At 41.8% G+C, this 19,682-nt stretch overlaps 1 protein-coding gene across 1 annotated transcript in view; it reads right to left on the minus strand.

The window, feature by feature from the left end:
• Positions 1–19,682, minus strand: part of GRIN2A (glutamate ionotropic receptor NMDA type subunit 2A) — a 345,539-nt gene that overhangs the window by 62,453 nt on the left and 263,404 nt on the right. The window contains exons 6-8 of the mRNA XM_039885317.1: positions 11,001–11,206; positions 4,938–5,106; positions 4,680–4,833 (exon numbers count right to left, since the gene is read on the minus strand). Of these exons, the coding sequence (XP_039741251.1) occupies positions 4,680–4,833; positions 4,938–5,106; positions 11,001–11,206 (529 nt within the window). The remainder of the gene's footprint in view (positions 1–4,679; positions 4,834–4,937; positions 5,107–11,000; positions 11,207–19,682) is intronic.

Raw genomic sequence — 19,682 nt, forward strand, 5'->3', positions numbered from 1 at the left:
ACAGGCCAGAGGGTTAGAGACACGGTCAGTTTGCTTTTCCTCACAGCTATAGCCAGCAGGGAGCCCTGAGGTCCAGTTTGCAGGCTCACGGAGGAACTGTCTCTAATGTGAATCTGATCGTTCAAAAGGAGGTAGCCATCATTTATTCAGATGTTTAAACCATTCTTTATTCTACAGAATATTTGAGGTATTTTAAAAGACTGCATAGAATAGGATAAAAATAGAGAAAAGCATATGACATTTTACAAATCGGGTCAAGGATAATAAAAAAAAAAAATAGAATGGTAAGATCGAGGGAGGAAGCTGGAATGCAAATAAAGAGGCCACAGGGTCATACACAGTCCTAGAATCATCCAGGAAACCAAAGCTGGGGAGAAACGAGGCTAGACTCACACAGTGGCTCCTGCAAACCAGCATGGGTTTCATTGCTGTTTTCATTTTTATTTTCGCATGCTGGAAGGATGATGTGCAAGGAATTCCAGAAGTAAAGAAAGAATTATAACTCTTTAGAAAAGGATCGTAAAATCATGGGGTTGATAGGAATTTGGGACGGTTACTTCTGCCACCATTGCTATCACACTCTCTGTCTCGCCTTCTGCTCCAGACAAATGAGACCTCTACGATTTTAGAACCTTGTCGACATTGGTAATGGGCCTCAATGCAATTGAAAAGTCATTGGAGGATGTTACATTCCCACGATAATTCAATGAAAAAGCATCGCTTAAAGAGTAGAGGGAACGGAGTAGTAGTTGGATAGATGATTATTTCCCCTAAAAGTAGTTTCTTTCCACCAGTTCATTGTCATGTGGAGGTCGCAGAAGGCCAGGCCCAGTCACAAGGCTCTAAGTCTTAAGGTAAGAGATGTTATGTAAAATAAATTAACATTTCAATCTGATCGAGGAGACGAAAGTGAGCTGAGTGAAGCCATTTTATCCACACAGGATACAGATTTGCTAGAAATCAGCAGAGACTAAAATTTTAAAAATGAATATATCTGCACTTGAATGCATCATTGAAAAGAAACTGCCCTTGGACACCAATGAAATTATAATCCATTTCATCACAAACAAACATTTTCTGAGGGTAAAATGTAAGAAGCCCCCAAATACTTCTTGAGTGGGAGACATTCTATTATTTTAAAACTGTTTTTCTGATGAAGTAATAGTCACATCATAAAGCAGCGGGCTGGTAGCAGTCTCCCTTCTTATTAAAGTCTGTCACTTCCTAACATAGCTAGAGGTCATCACAAATTCCAAGTTAATGAGCTTACTATATAAGAAGAAACCAATATATCTGAAACTGTAACCATACAGGATAATTTCAAAACTGGAAACGATGCTTTGTAACGCAGTTCTGATAGTGCAAATATGTCAAAAGGCAACAGGTAACAAGCACAAATTGCTTGACTGAAATAACGCAAGATGAGCTCGAAGAAATCAATGACGCCACAACTGAAATTTATCTTAGTTACGTTTAGCTTGAGTAATAAACAATACTATGTCCCTGAAATCATAGCAATTTGGTAATGAGGTGTATCCAAAAAGGAGGAAAAATAAATGAATAATGAGGAGATTAAAATTACTTATTATTCAAGAACAGAGATAATAGAGATGTTAAAGTAATTTCCACATCAGGTATACTAATGGCATAGTGTGTCTTACCAGAGTACGATCGCTGTGATGAATAAATGGACACGTACACGTAAAGCATTTGGTGGCATGTGTCGCACCCTGTACACATGTAATAAATTAAATGAAATAGCTGTTTGGTTCTATAGGTACAGCCAGAATTGGTGATGGTGGGCTGCCGTTCAGGGTCCTGACAAAGGCGTCTGGTTTTTAAAACGCGCACGCTAATTAATCTGGTAACTTCCTTTTCTCCACAGGTTATGACAACATTATAAAAATATAAGAGGAAATTCTTACTGAATCTTTCCATTCACATGTCAGAATCTGTAAATCCGCAGTGGACTTCATTTGGCAGTTGATTCGTCCTAGTCTCTAACTGGTCAGAACTGGGCAAGTGACTGATGCCAGATGTTTTCTCACTTGGATGTGACAACATCTGTCCCTTGACTTGTAAGTACAGCACAGAGGTAAAAAGGATTCAGCTGTGGTATTCTGGTTTTAGTAAGTTAGGTACCTATTAGTTCTCTGAAGGATTGCTATTGTCAGACGCTACACGCGCGCGCGCACACACACACACACACACACACACACACAAAACCACAACCACAACCACAACCACACCTTTCACAGCAAAGAAAAGCGTTAGAACAATGGTGAAAAACTATATTTATAATGTCTAAGGAGTGACCCAGAAATATGTATAGATAACTGGATTATAACCTCTACTGGCTTAAAATAGAGTCAACATTTTGTCCATGAGGGAACTTCAATCTAGGAGACTCCGGGTCAGTGTTTCTTTGGATCAAAGCATCCAACCTGCTTAGAAAGTCTTTAGAATGAACTGAACGGAAATATTGCGAGAGACGTCATCTCTGTCCTTGAAGACTCATGGTTACATTTTTACACAAAAGCACAGAGGCATTACCTGCAAGGGTTTCCGATGTGAGTTAATGAGGTTTGCGGAGGAGAGAGAATAAGAAATAATGAAGAGCATTGCAATCAGATTTTGAATGTTTTGGCTCTTCCGGATGACTGAGCCAGTGAATGGGGAAAATGTAGCTTAGCACAGTTCATTACGACTTTCAAAACCTGCAGATAATGACCGTAAATAAAGGGGTGCACAGCCAATCGAATGGGAATGTAATTTAGTAACTAGAAAAAATATTAAGCCTACTGTGAAAAAACAGATTTGAAAGTAGTTTCCTCTAGCTACAATTCATTTTATTAAAAAAAAATACACACACACACACACACACACACACACATAGTAGGAAGAGTAGGGAGAAAAGAAGGTTTGGCTAAATTTAGCAAAAATACTTGACTTTTTCTGGAAATGTTCTACTAATGCAGGTAAGATAAAAATCTAAAGAACCTGGGTTGAGGCCAGATTTGATATCAGTGGCCCATTTTTGTAAAACAAGCCAACTGATATTTTTTCTTTCTGAATAAACTGGTTAAACATTCTCTCTAGTTCAGTAAAGAGATATGTGGCCTATCTGTGAAAAGAAACAGGTCTCTTTCCATGAATTCACTTCTCCCAACCCTTTCTCAACCTCTGGGGCTGAAGATCCCTGTTCCAGGGTCCGAGAGGGAATGGGGGCAGGGGAATGACTAGGAGTGATTAACCAGTAAGAGTCTATCCAATCAGCATCAAGATTCTGTAGGTGTTGCATATGTCGATCAGTCAGATGCCTATTTCATGGTACAGTGAGGCTCCCTTACTAAGGCATGGCCATTGTTATCCGTGACTGAGGCACAAAAGGAACAGAATGAGGCATGTATCTGACAAAGGCCACGTAACACAAGCAAAGGTTACATAATTTGAAGCGACCAGTGCAAAATGAAAGCCAGTGAGTGGTAAGGATTCCAACAGCTTAAATGGACTATCAAAAAAGAAAATTGCACAACCGTATGTCTCTGTAAGTAAGGCAGTATCCAAAACCCTGTTAGTCAACACTTCACTTAAGCGAATGAGCATAAAAAGTTTTGCTGGATGCTGACATTACAAGTAAATGAAGACAGTGGAGAATTAAGATGATAAGCTTGGAGTTGGTGTCCACAACTGTTGGTTCTAGTCTGAAGTTTGAATTCTCTAATGAACAAAGGTTTGGTTTTTTTGGTCTTTAAAAAAATGTAAGGAATTTAGTTGACCTTAATCTTTTTCCCACCTCTTGTACAGTTTTCTTCTAGGGGTCAATGTTTGCCTTAATCGCCCCAAATTTGAGACAAACTCACTCCTGGGGGAGTGCCAAGGGGAAATTAATCTCAATTCCATGATCTTCAAGATAGCCATTATCAAAAACCACTTACGACAACCAGACTCAACGAAACATTTTTCTTTCAAGAAAAATAAATAAAGTTTGGCTATGTTCCAGGCAGGCTACTTAATACACATGTACTTACAGTGCTAAAGAAAACCAAATGATAGAAAATATAAATCTATTTTGCTTTAAAATTTTTTTTCTGTAAAAACATAAATTTATGAAATAGTTAAAAGGAGAGTAAAATATTTCCTCCTTCATAAGCCATTCAGCTTAAAGGGTAGTCACATTTAAAATATGACTCCATTAATTTTAAATCAGTGTATACTCTTCAGACTGCTTCCATTTTGTTTATTAGAATATGGGTATAAATCACTGTGCAGTCATCATTATTTTCACTCTTATACCCAGTAAATAAATAACTATCATTCTAGTGAGGGATAGAGGATGGGGATGTGAATGCTGAATAAAGGTTTATGGGTTGATTTAAATTAACTGTGGACAGATGGGTTTATTTTTTAAATGTCTTCAAGGCTCTAAGAAAGATATCTACTAGTCTACATTCTATACAATCAAGACCAGTAGTATCTGAATACGTGATTATTTTTTTCAGCAGATTTTTCCAAGTTAAAGATAAATGAAAGATGTTAACTGAAGAAAAGAGAGAGTTGGGATCATTAAATGGCATGAAGAACGCTTTGGAATATGTTGGTTCCATCTTTTGAGCAAACGAGACAAAATGCCCATAATTCCTTGTAGAAAAGTCACAGTGACTCTGAAGTTCAGATACCTAGAAAAGCAGAAGGTGAGACGGTGCCGTTGCTTCTCGAAACCATGACACTGATTCCCGTCTCCACGAAGGGCACGGAGAAGTCCACCACTTCGGAACGTTCCTCATTGATGGTGAGTGAGCCAACTGCCATGACCGCCCGCTGATAGACGACCTAGATGCGAGGAGAAAAGCACAGTGTCGTTACCTCCCCGCCATCCCTGAGGACCTCAGGCCCTGAGTCTGAAGGAGATCCCGTGGGGTGAAAAGGTAACTTACTTCGCCAATCATTCCATTCCACACGTTGTTAACTTTTTTGCCGTGCTTCCCGTTCGTCACCAGGTAAAGGTCATAGGTAAACTTGACGGTTCTGGAAAGCTTCTTTAGGATATCGATGCAGAAGCCCTTGCAGCATTTTTTTACATTCATTCCCTCATTGGTTGAATTACTGTAGAGAAAAATCCCGAGACCGTGGACTATTAGTACTGGAAAATTTGTTCATAATCACTCGCTACGCTCTTCCACTATTTTTCGTATGGAAAATTATGGCTCAAAATGAGGAAGTGGCTTTTCCAAGGACAGGCCACAGTGAGTGTATGATAGCAAAAGTAGAAAGCGTTCTTCATTATGACAGTGATCATGACAATGACTAACATTTATTGAGTAATTACTATTGGCTATGCACTGTGCTAAATGCTTTATACTAATTACTGGATTAATCTCCATGACACTTCCCTTAATTCGGTAATATTTGTATCTCCAATATACAGTGAGAGTTACTACCTCTTATTTTTAAAAGTTTATATTACATGCAACTTCTTTAGACCAGAGTTTAGTCATCTAATCTAAACTGAATTATTAAAAACTATCTGGAAAATGGAAGAGGAAGATGAGAACTTCGTAGATGAGGTACAGTTTTGCTTTATCCTATCATTGCAGATAGAGATTTGCAGCCAGGAGGATGAAAATAAGGGCGCCTGACTTAGGCAAGGCATTTTCCTTACCGAGGAAAACACCTCAGCTAAGAAACAGGAGACCTGAGGTTTACTTTCTGCCTGGGCCCATGGCTTCAATGTCTCTTAATAGAGTCATCTGTCAACTGAAGGCTCATTCATAACATTCCCCTCCCTCCCTACATGGCAGGAACTATAAAGAGTGACACTATTAAATAGCAATGTCCTTGATCAGGAAAAAAAAGGGGGGGAGGCTATTAAAACAGAGTGTTTTAAAAGCTGTTTTAAAAGCTATCCTAATCTTCCAAGGTTACATTCACTGCTTTGAGCCAGCCACCTTGCTTTATTTACCTGACCAGGTAATACTCAAAGGACTCCCACAAAAAAAATCAGGAATGCCATTAAAAGGGAAGGGAACGGGGGCCTTGTCAACTGATAGCAAAAGGTACTTAGACAGCTCATGTAGGAGGATCGAGGCCTCTCTGGGCAGCACACTGATTCCACAGTGCATCCGGGCATCCTGTTAGCTGACCCTCTGCCTTCGAGTCACGAGACATGTGCTTTGTTTGAATATTCCATTTTGGACACATGTACACACTCAACTGTCATCTAAGCACTTTAATGACGTTTATGAAAATGCAACATCACGATAGGAAAACACCTACGTTTCCACATCATATGAAATTAGTAGGTTACACAGTGATACGTACAGAATGATCATAGCTATGAGAAAACAGATGAGCTTATGAAACATCTGGATGGAAAAAACAATGAAATATGAGGCACAGCTATTTTTGAATGGTGAGAAATGTCTTTTTTTCTTTTTCATATTTTTGGGTTTTTTTCCCCCCTAAATTACCTGCAGTGAGTATATATTACATATATAATTGGATGCACACACACATCAAGCACCGTTGGTATATATCGACATCTATATTCATGAATATGGATGAATCTGACAAGATAACTTGGAGTAATGGAGGTAGATTGCAAAATGAAATCTTTTTTTTTTTTTTCCAATATTTTTCTTATTTCAAGATCACTGATCACCTATTCCGATCAGCCCTCACCACTGCCTTCTTCCATTCCCATTCCCACGGTCTGCTCAACTGACTTGCTTCTGCCAGCCAGGACCAGCATGGAGACCTTCTAGTCTAGAAGCTGGATACCCTGGTCTGACCCTGCCACTCTCAGCTTGGGGGGCCGTGGGAGATGTAAACACATTTGTATGTGTTCACATATAATGGCGGGGGGCCGTGGGAGATGTAAACACATTTGTATGTGTTCACATATAATGGAGTCCTCAACTCCACAGTGTAACAGGAAGTACGTACCTTCCTATCCACGCCCCCACCTCCAGTTTCCCAGCACAGAGGGGGTCAGGCTGGAGTTACGACAGCCATAAACAGGACAGAAATGTGTCCTAAGTAGACGAAATTAATGGCATGTCCAAATATGACTTCCTCCTTGATATCTGTGGCTCTCTGAAAAATGTCTCAAAATCAAATTCTCTTTCCTCCTGGCTCCTCAGGGCATGCTTCCAAGTCTCTTCTCCCCGTCTCGCTATTTATATCTTCTTCCATTCTTCTGTCACAGTCACTTCCTTCACTTGGTCAAGATTCCCGGGAGAGTTCCAACAGGAGTTACAAATGCCCCAGGTTTAAGATTCAGAGTCACAGGCATGTAGTAACCTATATGATCTTTGGCCTCGCTGGGCACCTCAGTCAGTTTATGAGTTAATTATCCCCCACATCCCCTAAGAGAAGCATTTCTAGATTCCGATGGTCACTGAGGCATTTTCACCCAACAAGCAACCACCGAGTACCTAACTCTGTGCAAGACATGAAACTAGGCCCTGGGGACACAGGATGAAAAAGACAAGCCGCAAACGAAACACCTGAATTTATCCTGGGGGTTATGGAAACACAGCCCGCTCGTAATTGAGAAATTCCGTTGGTTCCCTTGTGTGCGTGTGGAGGGGGTGTGGTAACTACACAGACATCTCAGAAATGGTGCCCTTGCCATCTCCCTCAGCTCTCCACCATCGCCCCAAATAAAGGGCGACTCATGAAAACGAATACAGGGAAGAGGACGCAAACCATCGAACCCTCTGGCTCCACAGTTTCCCAGCGTGGCCAGTGGATGTGAGCACGGCCGTGAAGGTCAGGCAGAGGCACTTTCAGATCCCGGGGCCGCTGCTAATGGCTGTGAAAACTCAGACGGGTCTCTTTACACACAGCCTCGATTTACTCAGAGACACACAGCCTCAATTTACTCGTTTGTAAACTGTGGAGGCCGACACTTACCTTGCAAGATAGGTGGGAAGATAAAATAAAGTATTTAAAGCACCTCTCACACAAGCGCTTAAAAATGCATCTCTCTTCTCGCCAACGATTTGACAATTCAGGGCATTAAATGACAATATGGCCATTTCTCCCTGTGTAGCAAGCCAGATATTCCTCAATTTTTCCTGCATGCTTTAACATTCGACTGGCAGGCTAGAAGAAAAATCTGGCTTCTCAGCTCATTTCCTATTACCGGTGTCTTTAGAAGACTTAAGTGTGCCCTCAAGACCCCCTCATTCACCAAAAGTGACAGACAAAGGGTTTTTTTCTGGGAGAACACCATGAAGAAAACAAATACCACTATGTTATCTAACAGGAATCCTTTTGGGAACCAATCAAGCTGCCTCAAGAATATTTATTCCCTTTAAGAAATGCAATTGATCTAACCTGTGTTAATGTCGGGGTTAGTGGATTCTAGTAATTTTCTATTGCTCTCAGGTAAATCAAAGACCAAGGCCACCTAGATGCACAGTAAACTCCTTGGGTCCCCAAGTGGGAAAAGGAAAGGGACAAGCCACCGCCTCCCACGGGAACCAAAAATGTGAATTTGAACCTGTTGAATTCTTCAGTGGAAAAGCCAATTCTTTCAAAGAGAGTCATTTATTTGGGGGCTCACTGTCTCCATACAAATGTGACTCAGGACTTGGTGATCAATTGCTCTCAGCTCTAAGGCCCTATTGAAATGGAGATGGCATTGTTATATAAAGGAGGTGCCCCACTGAGGTTATACTCTGCTTTCTTCATCTGATCAAGTTCGGCCCCAAGACCACCCACCCAAATCACAACTTCCTTGAATAACTTTCCCAGTTACCCCTTCCATCGTCTCCCAGCTCATCGCTCTCAAGCACTGCACTAGGCCTCCATCTGCTTCCCGATGGAGGCCTAGTGCAGTGCTTGAGAGCGATGAGCTGGCCTTTACACCTGATGTTCCCTCTACCTGGAAGGCATCTGCCCCAGTTCTTCCCGTGTTTGGCTCCTGCTCATCCGTTGTACGTCATCTTAAATGCTACCTGTGTGAGCTAAGGGAGCCTCACATACCTTAAGCTGCTCTCTGATCACGCCACCTTCTTTACGTCGTTCATAAGGTTTCTCAGAACACGGAACTCCCCGGTCCTTTATCGGCTGAATTGTTTTTAACTGTATATGTTCCATGACTGCGAGATCATTGTCTTTTGTCTTCCCTGTTCATCGGTGTACTCCCCACGCCCAGCACTGTGCCTATCTCATAAAATGCGCTTAATGTGTACTTATTTGCTGACCGATCTATTCAAAGTTTCAACTCCAAAGAGGCTGACAACTCCAAAAAAGGCTGATCATTATTTGTTGAATAATCTACTCAGAATTTCAACTCCAAAGTGGCTGCTTATTGGTAAAAAAAAAAAAAAAAAAAAAAAAAAAAAAAAATTTCTTCAAACCAAAATGTGCCTTCAAAATATTTTTAGCGATCGTATTTTTAAAAAATTATCTTTATCCCAAGAGCTGAGCTCTGGGGATCTGCATCTTGTATAATAATAATCTAGGTTGGAATTTGGAATGTGGGAGGGAAAATGTCCTTTCACTCATCTGTTCAAGCATCACCGACATTGGAGTGTCATGCTCCGTGCTGGTCACTGGGGGTACGAACATTAACGAGCTACATTCCCTATATTTAGGAAGCTAATAATCGAGGGGGAAATACAGATGAACTATAAGCCATAAAAACTGGGACAAAGATAGAGACAGAGTGGTATAGACTGAATGTTTGTGTCCCCTTGAAGCCATAGGTTAAAATCTAATGCCCAGTGTGATGCTGTTTGGAGGTGGGGCTGTTGGAAGGTAATTTAGTCCTGAGGGTGAAGCCTCCAGGAACAAGATTAGTGAGCTGATAAGAAGAGACAGGAGAGCCTGCTTCCTCCTCTCTTGCCACGGGAGGACAAGAGGACTGTCTGATAAGTAGAGGGCCCTCATCAGACACCAAATCTGTTGGCACCGTGGTCTTGGACTCTAGAACCGTGAGAAATAAATGTCTGCTGTTTAAGCAACTCTGTCTATGGTAATTTGACTAAGACATAGAGACACACCCAGAGCACTGTGGAGGGAGGGAAAACTAACCCAACTTGGGGAGGGAGTGCTTCAAACTTAAGGACAAGCAAGAATCAGCCACGTGAAAGGAAACGATCAGAAAATACTCAGGAAAAAAGATTCCCATCCCACGGGAGGCCTTTTCCTTTGGCGAATCCCCCACGAGGGTGGTGTTTTTGTTTATATTTGCATTAGCAAAGACCAAAGACTATAATCAGGGACGTGGACTTGGCCGTGAAGCATTACGCTTTTCCAAAAGGTACACAGATTAGGAAGAACCCTTCGCCAGAAGCACTGATTAAAAAAAAAAAAAAAATTCGGTTCTTTCTTCAATTGTAATAAAATAGGAAGTGACATACATGTGATGCTTGCTTTGCCGCCGATGAGCTAGGAAATCGCCAGGAGACTGAGTTTACCTCGATCGCATCAGGAAGTCATGGCTAAGGTGTCTGTTGACTCCCAAATAGAGTCAAGTTTTGAAAATGTTTGAATAGTTTGGATCTGGGAAATATAAGAAAGATGGAAGGAAGTGGAAGGTATGGGGTTGTGGGGAGGGGACAGCCAGAAAAATATAAAATAATTATTTAAGGAAAGGTTGAAAGGGAGGGTTGATTCAGCATAATAGCTAAGGATATGGTGATGGAGTCGGACGGACCAGCGTTTGAGTCCCGCCTCTTCCTTTTACTGGCTGAATGGCTTTAAACATGCTTCTTAATCTTCCCATAACTTAGTTTTTACCATGTTTACAATGTCAAAACCACTTACCTGGTGTTGCTGTTGTTGAAAGTAAATAATGCAAACCACTTGGAGTAAGACTTTAAGTAAAGACTTTAAGTCTTTAAAAGTCTATTATCGTATTAGACCTATTATAATAAAGTATATTTCATAGTGTATTTTATTATTTTATAGACATTGTTATTATCAATGATACATGCTATATGAAAGGACTGGACACATTCAACTGACAGCGTCCCCAGACTCACTTGATTTTGACGAACTTCCGACACGGTACAGTGTTCCTTACACATGTCTCGGTCAGCGGGTCTATGTCCTCCACGATGACAAAGGGCGCCTCCTCCAGGGTGACGATGCTCAGGTGGTTGTCGTCTGGCTCACAGTCTGAAAAGGACTTGTACCTTGGCCACACAGCGTGCCTCAGGCTCAGGGTGTGGTTTTCCCACTTGCCCACCTGCATCACAAAGACAAAGCCACACCTGTGCTTTCTTGCACTACTGACTTTGAGAAAGACGAGTCCCTCTCTGTAACAGGTACGGGAGAAGAACCTCATCCATCTACGGGCTTTGGTGCTACCTACTTACGTGCTTACGTGCTAAGAAAAATGGAGATAAAGGGTAAGCAGAATACTGGGCATCCCCCATGCCCTGGACTCTCCCCAGACTAATTAAATTATGGGGGGTTTGCCTAAGTGTTAATACTGTTATAGAGCTCTCCAGGTGGTTCTATTGTCCTGACAGAGTTCAAGATCACTGATGTCATGAAAACAGCACGGACTTTTCGAATCAGGGGGGTCTGAGCTTGAATCTCCAACTCTGCTGCTTATTTGCTATACGACCCCAGACAAACTCTTAATCGCTATGAGTGTCTGTTTTCCCATCTGTAAATAGGCACAATTCCACCTACTTTATAAGGACGTTATGAGGATTAAATAAGGCAATTCGTGAAAAGCATAGTGCCGGGCACACAGTAAGGACCACCATACTTTTTTTTTTTTTTTTTAGTATGGAAGAGAGACAATTAAAAGGATAAAGAAAACAAACAAACAAACAAACAGTAGTACGAAAAAGAAAGAGAAAAGGGGAGAGGAAGATGAAGTGGAGGGAAGATCAGTGGGAGGGACACGGGGTGGGGGACAGAGCAGGTAGGAAAACTAGAAGCATCACGTCAAGCTCAGATATGGTTCCATTTAAGTTGCAAATTAAGGTGAACTTTTATTAATCCGGCACAGAGTGGAGACTTCTGCTGCTTAGTGTACCTCGAGACCTGTCAAAATAGAATCGATGTGTTCCCTTTGAGCAGCAGTCAGCATCGCAGTGGAATCAAATTGAAGGCTGTATGTTTTGAACCTTAATTTTATTTGACAGCTTATTGGCACTATTCACGTACACACTGGGAGAAAGCTGCCCCCGGCATCGCACTTTCTCCTTCCTCCTCCTTCTCCCACGCGCGATTGCTTGACACCGCGGGTCAGATCTTTATTTGTAATACCAACCTCAAGGAAAACACCTCATCTGAAAAGCTAAGTGCCAAGTCCAGGCTTGTCTGTGTTGACACGACCCATTCACCTCTCCTCCTGTAACGTACGTGTCACCAGAAATGAACTTCAGGCCCTTAAAGAGGATTCAGACTCGCCAGACCCCAGGAAGGGTGATGGAGTGGGGGAGACAAAGCAATCATTGCTCTCTAAGATGACCTCATCTTTTGGACTGGAAAATTTTTGCTGCTTGTAGAGAAACAATGTTGTGGCCAATTACGAAACTGTCCAGCTTCACTGATACCTTCCTTCTTAAGATAGGGAGAGGAGTAAATTGGTCAAACATGTTGATCTACCTATGCTGTGAGGCGTAACACAAGCTGGAGGGAGTGTTGAGCCCATCTAATTCTTCATTCATTCAATATGGGTTTGCTGAACACCAAGTATGAGCCTGAGAACAGTGATGGGTAAAAACAGAATGATCCCTGCCTTCTTTGAACTATCGGCTGGCTGCAAGTCAAAAATCAAACCAATAATAATAAATATACATTGATAAGGAGATATCCAAGCTTAGCCTTTGGGGACATGTCATACCAACCCTTTTATTTTCCCCCCAGAGGCTGGATAGTTCAGTGCGTTAGAGAATGGCTTTTGGAGTCAGACAGAAATAAGTGCTAATGCTGGCTTCATGCATTAGCTGAGAAGCCTTGGAAAAGTCACTTAACCTCTCTGAGCTTCACTTTCTCTATCTGCAAAATGCAGATAACAACAGGATACACTTTTCAGAACTGTACTAAGATTTAATGGGCCAAAAGTGTACATGAAGCATTGAGCACAGAACTTAGTGCATAACATGCGTGATAACTGCTAGTATTTTATTATTGTTGCAGTTAGCATTTAAGATACAGCTTAAATATTACCTAATCTATAAAGGCATATCCGCCTTCCTTAGTAATATAGAACCTTGCACCTATCTCCACCATAGCATTTGATGCAAAATTGTAACAATTATAGAAGTGTTCACTTTTGAGTGCTTCTGTATAGTCAGGAAATGTTCCAGTGTCACCACTTAGTTAAATCCTCCCAGATCCTACATGGTGAAGATTATTCTTCCAACTTCACGAGTCAGAAAACTGAAGCACAGAGAGGCTACGTAACCTGCCCAAACACACACAGCTAGTGAGTGGTAGAACCAGACCATAGTGTGTGGCTGGCTGAGTCCAAAGGTGCTTTCCCACCAGTGCTTCTATTAACTGATCCACGCCGATTCTGCGATAGCTCCAAGACCCTTCCTTCCTTGCAGAGACAGCTCCTAAGGTCCCAGATAACATACACAGAGATAAAGACTGTCTTGCTAGCAGGTCTTCAGTGATTGTCATTGACCACATCACTACGCAGTGGGAGGCAGGCGAAAGCTCCAGCCCAAGGCTGACTCACGGAGAGAGAGGTTGCAAAAGTTTATGAGCTCCCAGAGTGCAATAACTTCCCAAATCTTCTCTCTCTCTTTCCCTTCCCAACATGTCTAAGTAAGCACCCATGGGTCGGCCAAGAAGTGTAGAAACAAGCTGTGGGTGGACAAACTCGATCAGGAGCCTTAGCTGCTGTGTAAGCACTGCCCTCGATCCTGAGAGCTCTCTGACAGACTCTTCTGATCGGCTCCCGTTCCAACTCCAAGTATCCCAACTGCGAGACTTATCTACCAGACAGGAGAGAACAGATATCCTTCCCTTTCCCCTCCTACATCTCTGTGTACAAGGGACTATAACTGAGTCCGGTGTTTGTAGACAGGTTTAACAGAGATTCATTCATTCCCTAAGTATTTACTGAACGGCTTCCAGACACTAAGGATACTGTGGTGCTAACATATTACTTGCAAAGAACTTTTATACTAATTGGGAAGATATACACAGATCAAATAATCACACACAAGTATACATCATACAAACTGGGAGGGAAAAAATGGGTCTAAGAGTGGAAAGAAGGCAAAAAAAATCACAGAAGGCTTCCCAGAGGAGGCAACGTTTACACTGAGTTTGCAAATCCAAGTGGGTGGGGAGTAAGGAGGGGTGGAGGAGGGGAAAGCACCCCAAGCCGGCAAAGGCCTGTAGGTCCTGTTAAGGAGCGTTACCCTAAGAGTTCATCTAGTCTGTGAACCAGAATGGAACAGCGTCCGTGGAGGTCATCGTGAGCAGCTATCCGTACATTACCTACCCAAAGGTGGTGGTTCTTTGCCTCCCGCAATTTATTTTCTTTTTTTATTATGAAAATATTTAACGACACAAAAGTAGAGTAGTAGAATGAATCTCTATACTCTCATTATCTAGCTTCATTAATTACTAACTCATTACCAGTCTTGTTTCATTTATACTCCCACCCACCCGCTTCTTCCATATTATATTGAAGATCTCAGATTTAATTCATAAACCCTTAATTTGATTTAAATATCTAATCTCCATTTGCTTAATAATATTATACCTTGACAATCTATGCGTTTATGTTTCAATCATTAGATTATGATTCTCCAATCTAGCAGAGATTTTATATATGTGATGATTGATTTCTATGTCCCCAGCTTCCATCTCAGGACCTGGCACAACAAGGCACTTAATAGATAATTGTTGACGGAATGAATGCACATACAGCCTGAATTTTTTAAAGTGTCCATGAGTCGGAAAATTCTAGTCTATTGATCAATGTGTCCACGTGTGCCTCAGCTATGGAATCTTGCACCCTAAGGAATGACCGAGGCTGAGCCAATGGGAATCTTCCCTGGGACTTTGGCTGGGGTTACTAGGATAGGGTAACGACAGAAGACCCAAGCAGAGATTGAATGTGGAGCTAAGAAATATGGAGAAGAGAGCGATAAAGTCAGGAATGCATTGCTTGAGCTCTTACAACAATAATAATTGGCATTCACTGGGCATTTATTATGTATTAGGCACTATTCTTAGCACTATTTTGATTCTTATAAACAACCTATCCACAAGAGAAAGGTGAGGACAAATGATTTTTTATCTCTATCATGAATTTTTTTTTGTACTTAAAAACAGTCCCAAACTCACCCAAATAAGACTGTGTGGGAGAAGAAGAAGAAAAAAAAAAAACTTCACCTTCAAAATAAACTGAATTTTGGTGATAAATCTTTGAGTGTTTTCAGCAAGTATACTGAAATATATTTTCTAGGACAAAAAAATAATTGACTTCTGATGGAGAAAAGTTATTTTGTCAAAAGAAATTTAGGAAGATAAATTAACTTTGTTCTTATCGATAAAATTTAAATACAGTGCTTTTAGAAAGTGATTGCTCTTCTTCTTGCCTAAAAAAATGTTTTGGGAAAGGGCAGTGATTACTTCTTGAAATGTTCAGCCAATATTTTCTCAGAGCAAAGATAATTTCAGCTCCAGAAACTGTTTTAAGTTAATATGCACCCCTTCATGCCCGGATAAATTCAGAGATATGCTGCAGAGGCTGCAAGGGTCTGGAAGAAATTAGGTTAATAGATGTGTGTGCTTCTCCTTTCAAAGAGATATGAGTGTTTGATCTCATTTGATCTATTCGTGAAATGCTTATACAAGACAATTAAAATCACTTCATTACTGGGCCCCTGGGCTCCCAAGCCATTCCCTAAGAACATATATCTAAACAGCAAAATAACATGTCTACTGCTACTTGAATCCTTCCATAACCTATACTGCCTATAAAATCAAATTCAGACTCCCCTTTACGTTAAAGGGGCCTAGATCTAGGTCCAACCAACCTCACTACATGCTCCCTTCTCTCTCTCTTTCCCTCTCCCCCTTTATATCTCTTTCTGTCTCTTGTATGCCCTATAAATACTCTCACACTAAAACATATTCATATGCGCCTTCAAACACACATATCTTATACCTACACACACTCACACATGTGTACATATACACACACATGTATATTGTATGTGTGTTTGTATCATATACCTATACATCATACATAAACCTATACATAAGCACGCACACACGCACACACACATACCCACTCAAACTTACAATACTCACACATACTCTCACAGCCCCACACACATGTACCACTACACATACACACATACCTAGCACACACATATATTCACACCTCTACACACTCACATACATACATACTAAGCCACAGTGATGCATCTGCTTTTCACTTCTCACCAGACACACGTGTCGAACGACGCCCACTTCCTTGCCTTTGCCTGCACTATTTCTTCTACCGGAAATTCCTCAGCTTATCATCTCCACGACTGAAATCCCACCCATTCTTCTGGCTCCAATACCACTTCTCCCAGGGAGCCTAACTCTCCAGCTGGATTTCATTTGTGCATTTTCTGTGCCTCCAGAACATTTTCTCTTTCCCTGGCATTATCCCACTCGTCCATGCGGGCACTCAACACATGCGTCTGGGACTTTCCACAGTGCCAGCTCTGCAGGAGGCTCTGGGGCTACAGCTGTGAACAGTCCCGGCCTGGACCCTATTCTCAGAGTTTCCTGTCTGGTTAGAGAGGGGAAGTCAAAGCTCAATGGCAATAAAGCAGTGTAACTGCCATGCTACTGAAGCAGAGGGCTTGCTGCTCTGGAAGGAACCAAAAGATGCTTCTTATAGGAAGTGGCTTCCAATTATGAGCTAGACCAGCAGAGCTGGGCTGTGGCTTGTTAAGGGTTCTATCTTTATTCTCAGGGCAACTGAAGTGTGTAGAGGAGTGGGGGGTAAGTACTTGATTGAAAACTTTCAATCAGGGGAGGGGATAAATCAGTTTGATGCGTTAGAACATTTCTTCCCGAAGCAATGCAGAGACAGGGCTTGTGGTTAAAAAGAGTCGTGAACGCAGAGAGATGGGTTAAGAGGTGGCTGCATTTATCTGGATGAGCCTGACACAGGCCATGTCAGTGTGGGTCAGGTCGGCATGAACTCACGAGATCTCTAAGTGGTAGACTCAGTAGAACTTAGAGACCCCCTGTAGATTGTCTGAGAGTGGGAGCGATGGCCCAGTTTGCATTGAATTGTAGTTCTGCTGAGTATCCAGCCTGGCCTTGCAGTCTTCTACAGCCATGAGACCCACGTCAGCTATATTATAGCCCTCACCCACAGGCCGGTTCAATAAATATTTGCTAAATTGAACTCGATTCAGACTGCAGCGTAGCATCAATTTTTACTTAGAATTCAAACTTAAAAGAGGAAAATGGCCTGTTTACTCAGCTCCTCTCCTTGGAGACAAGACAATAGGGATTGCAAAATTAAAAATCAGAGAGGAAATTTATTAAAACCAATGATGGAAGTGGAGATCACGCTGCCTATGCTCCAGCTCGACTGGCTCCGGTTAGCTCACCGGGTGATTTCATAACCAAGGAGAAACGGGCCTTAAAACAAACACTTCACGTGTGCAAAACATCGGAAAACATTTCAGTCCAGATAATAAGCAGTGATTTACTCTCAATCTGGAGAAAATATGAGTAATTAACTCCTCAGGAAGATGAATTTAAGGGGAAAAACAAAGCAATCAGGAGGCCAATTTCTCTCCATCTGAAATATAAAGTCTTCCAAAAGGACACGCGATAAATGGCCGTGAAGGAAATTTAAAATGATTTAATGTCCATATTTAGCATAAATAGCATCATCGATTAACATCACTTCCTCGCCTCTACATGCAAGTCTCACGCACAAGCAAGCTGATAGCGAGTTTACACACAAGTAATTTTGTGTCTTGGGTTACTGCTTGAAACCAAAGGCAGATCCTAATTTGATTGATCTGAAAACTACAACACAGATGTTTGAGCCACAGCTTAATATTAAGCTGAAATGTGCTCTGAGTACGGTTGGGTCCAAGGATTTTTTTCTTTTTTTTGAAAACCCATACCCAAGCTAAAGTTTGTTCAAAACAGCTAGTCTGCTGAAACCACACATTTCACTGGAATGCAGTTGTCCCCTGAATGGTATATTTGAACAGTTGCTTCTACAAAGAAACTGCTGCAAAGCAGGTGTGGGCCAAACCTATTTTGTCTTCAATGCCCTGGGGCCTCAGATAGCCACTGACAGAGTGACATTAAAAACTGCTTTTCAGATACTGAGGGAAAGTGTCTGCTACCTGTGGATGCACTGTCTTAAATGCCATCATCGAAGGTGGTGGGACTAGGAATCTTCAGCATGAATAAGAACTTCTCCCTGGCAGCTGCTGAGAAGGTGATCTCTAGATCTCAGGGGTGTCTGCACTGGTAGGTCCCCGATGAGACTGGGAACCGGACTTTGCAACCTGGATCTAGGTCATTCTGTTCTAGGTGGTCGAAGGACCAGATTTTGAGAAGCACCTGAAGGATCACCCCTATGGCTCCCGGCAGGATTAAATACGGCATAAGAAAAGATGGAAATCTCCCTTCTTGGGTTACTTATGTAACCAGTGGCAGTTGCCAGAAGATCTTAAATGGGTTTAATCAGCTATTAGAGCCTTAATTAAATTCCTCTCAGTTGAAATTTCAGAATTGCCTAATTGTTACACAGCTCACATTGGAGCAGTTGATTTTTTTTCCTCCTGTAATAACTGTTCTCAGAGTAATCTAATACCTGTACGAATAACAGCGTCAGCTGTCTTGGAACCCAGCACTGATCTGGTAATTCATGGTGATGTGTTTTGATCTCCGTTAATTCCACAAACAACCCACATAGTTGCTTTTCTTCCCCTATTGATGTTTAGTCAACAGGAGAAGAACTCAATGCCTGTTCAAACTCAGATTTGAAAGCTCAATGCTTGTTCAACCTCTCTGGAACAATGAGCCAACATTCCCTCCAGAAGTTCATTTATGATCTTCAGTCCTCCACCGTTCCTCTGTCCCCAGGTCTCCGAGGGTGGAGAGAAGTCCTGTGTCTTTGGTTTCCTTTTAATTCGTGGTGTGCCCTCATACGTGATGTGTCCTGGTAATTAGCTACACAGTTAATAGTGTTTTCTTTCTCCTTTTTGGTTCCACATTGGAATGATAAAACACGAGAGACTTGAAAAATCAGAACATAAAAAAGATGCTCTCTCTTAATACTCATTTTTTACCCATACTCTTAGGAGTCCTTCATTGTGTAACTTCTGTATCAGTCAGACCCCCATGGGCTATAATAAGGATTAAATAATTAACAAGTATAATAACTGTCATTTCTTGAGGGACTGTGATCACCTCGCCATGTATTTTCTCCTTCCATCCTCGATCCTGTAAGGAACGAGGCCATGATCATCTTTACTGATTGGGAAACGGGGACCATACGTGACTTGTCCAATATCAAACAGCAAGTGAGAGCATCTGGAATCTGAGCCCGGGCCATCTGGTGTCAGAGCCTTGAGCCATTACCACGCCTTGAGAGTCTCAAGGTTGCCTTCAGGTTCGCTTCGGGAAATACTAAGGCAAACAGGAGCGGATGGCTTTGTGGAGGGACTATTCCAGGGACCAGCTGGAATGACCCT

The sequence above is a fragment of the Pteropus medius genome, unplaced genomic scaffold (assembly GCF_902729225.1).
Source record: "Pteropus medius unplaced genomic scaffold, Ma_sr-lr_union100, whole genome shotgun sequence".
Classification (NCBI taxonomy): Eukaryota; Metazoa; Chordata; class Mammalia; order Chiroptera; family Pteropodidae; genus Pteropus; species Pteropus medius.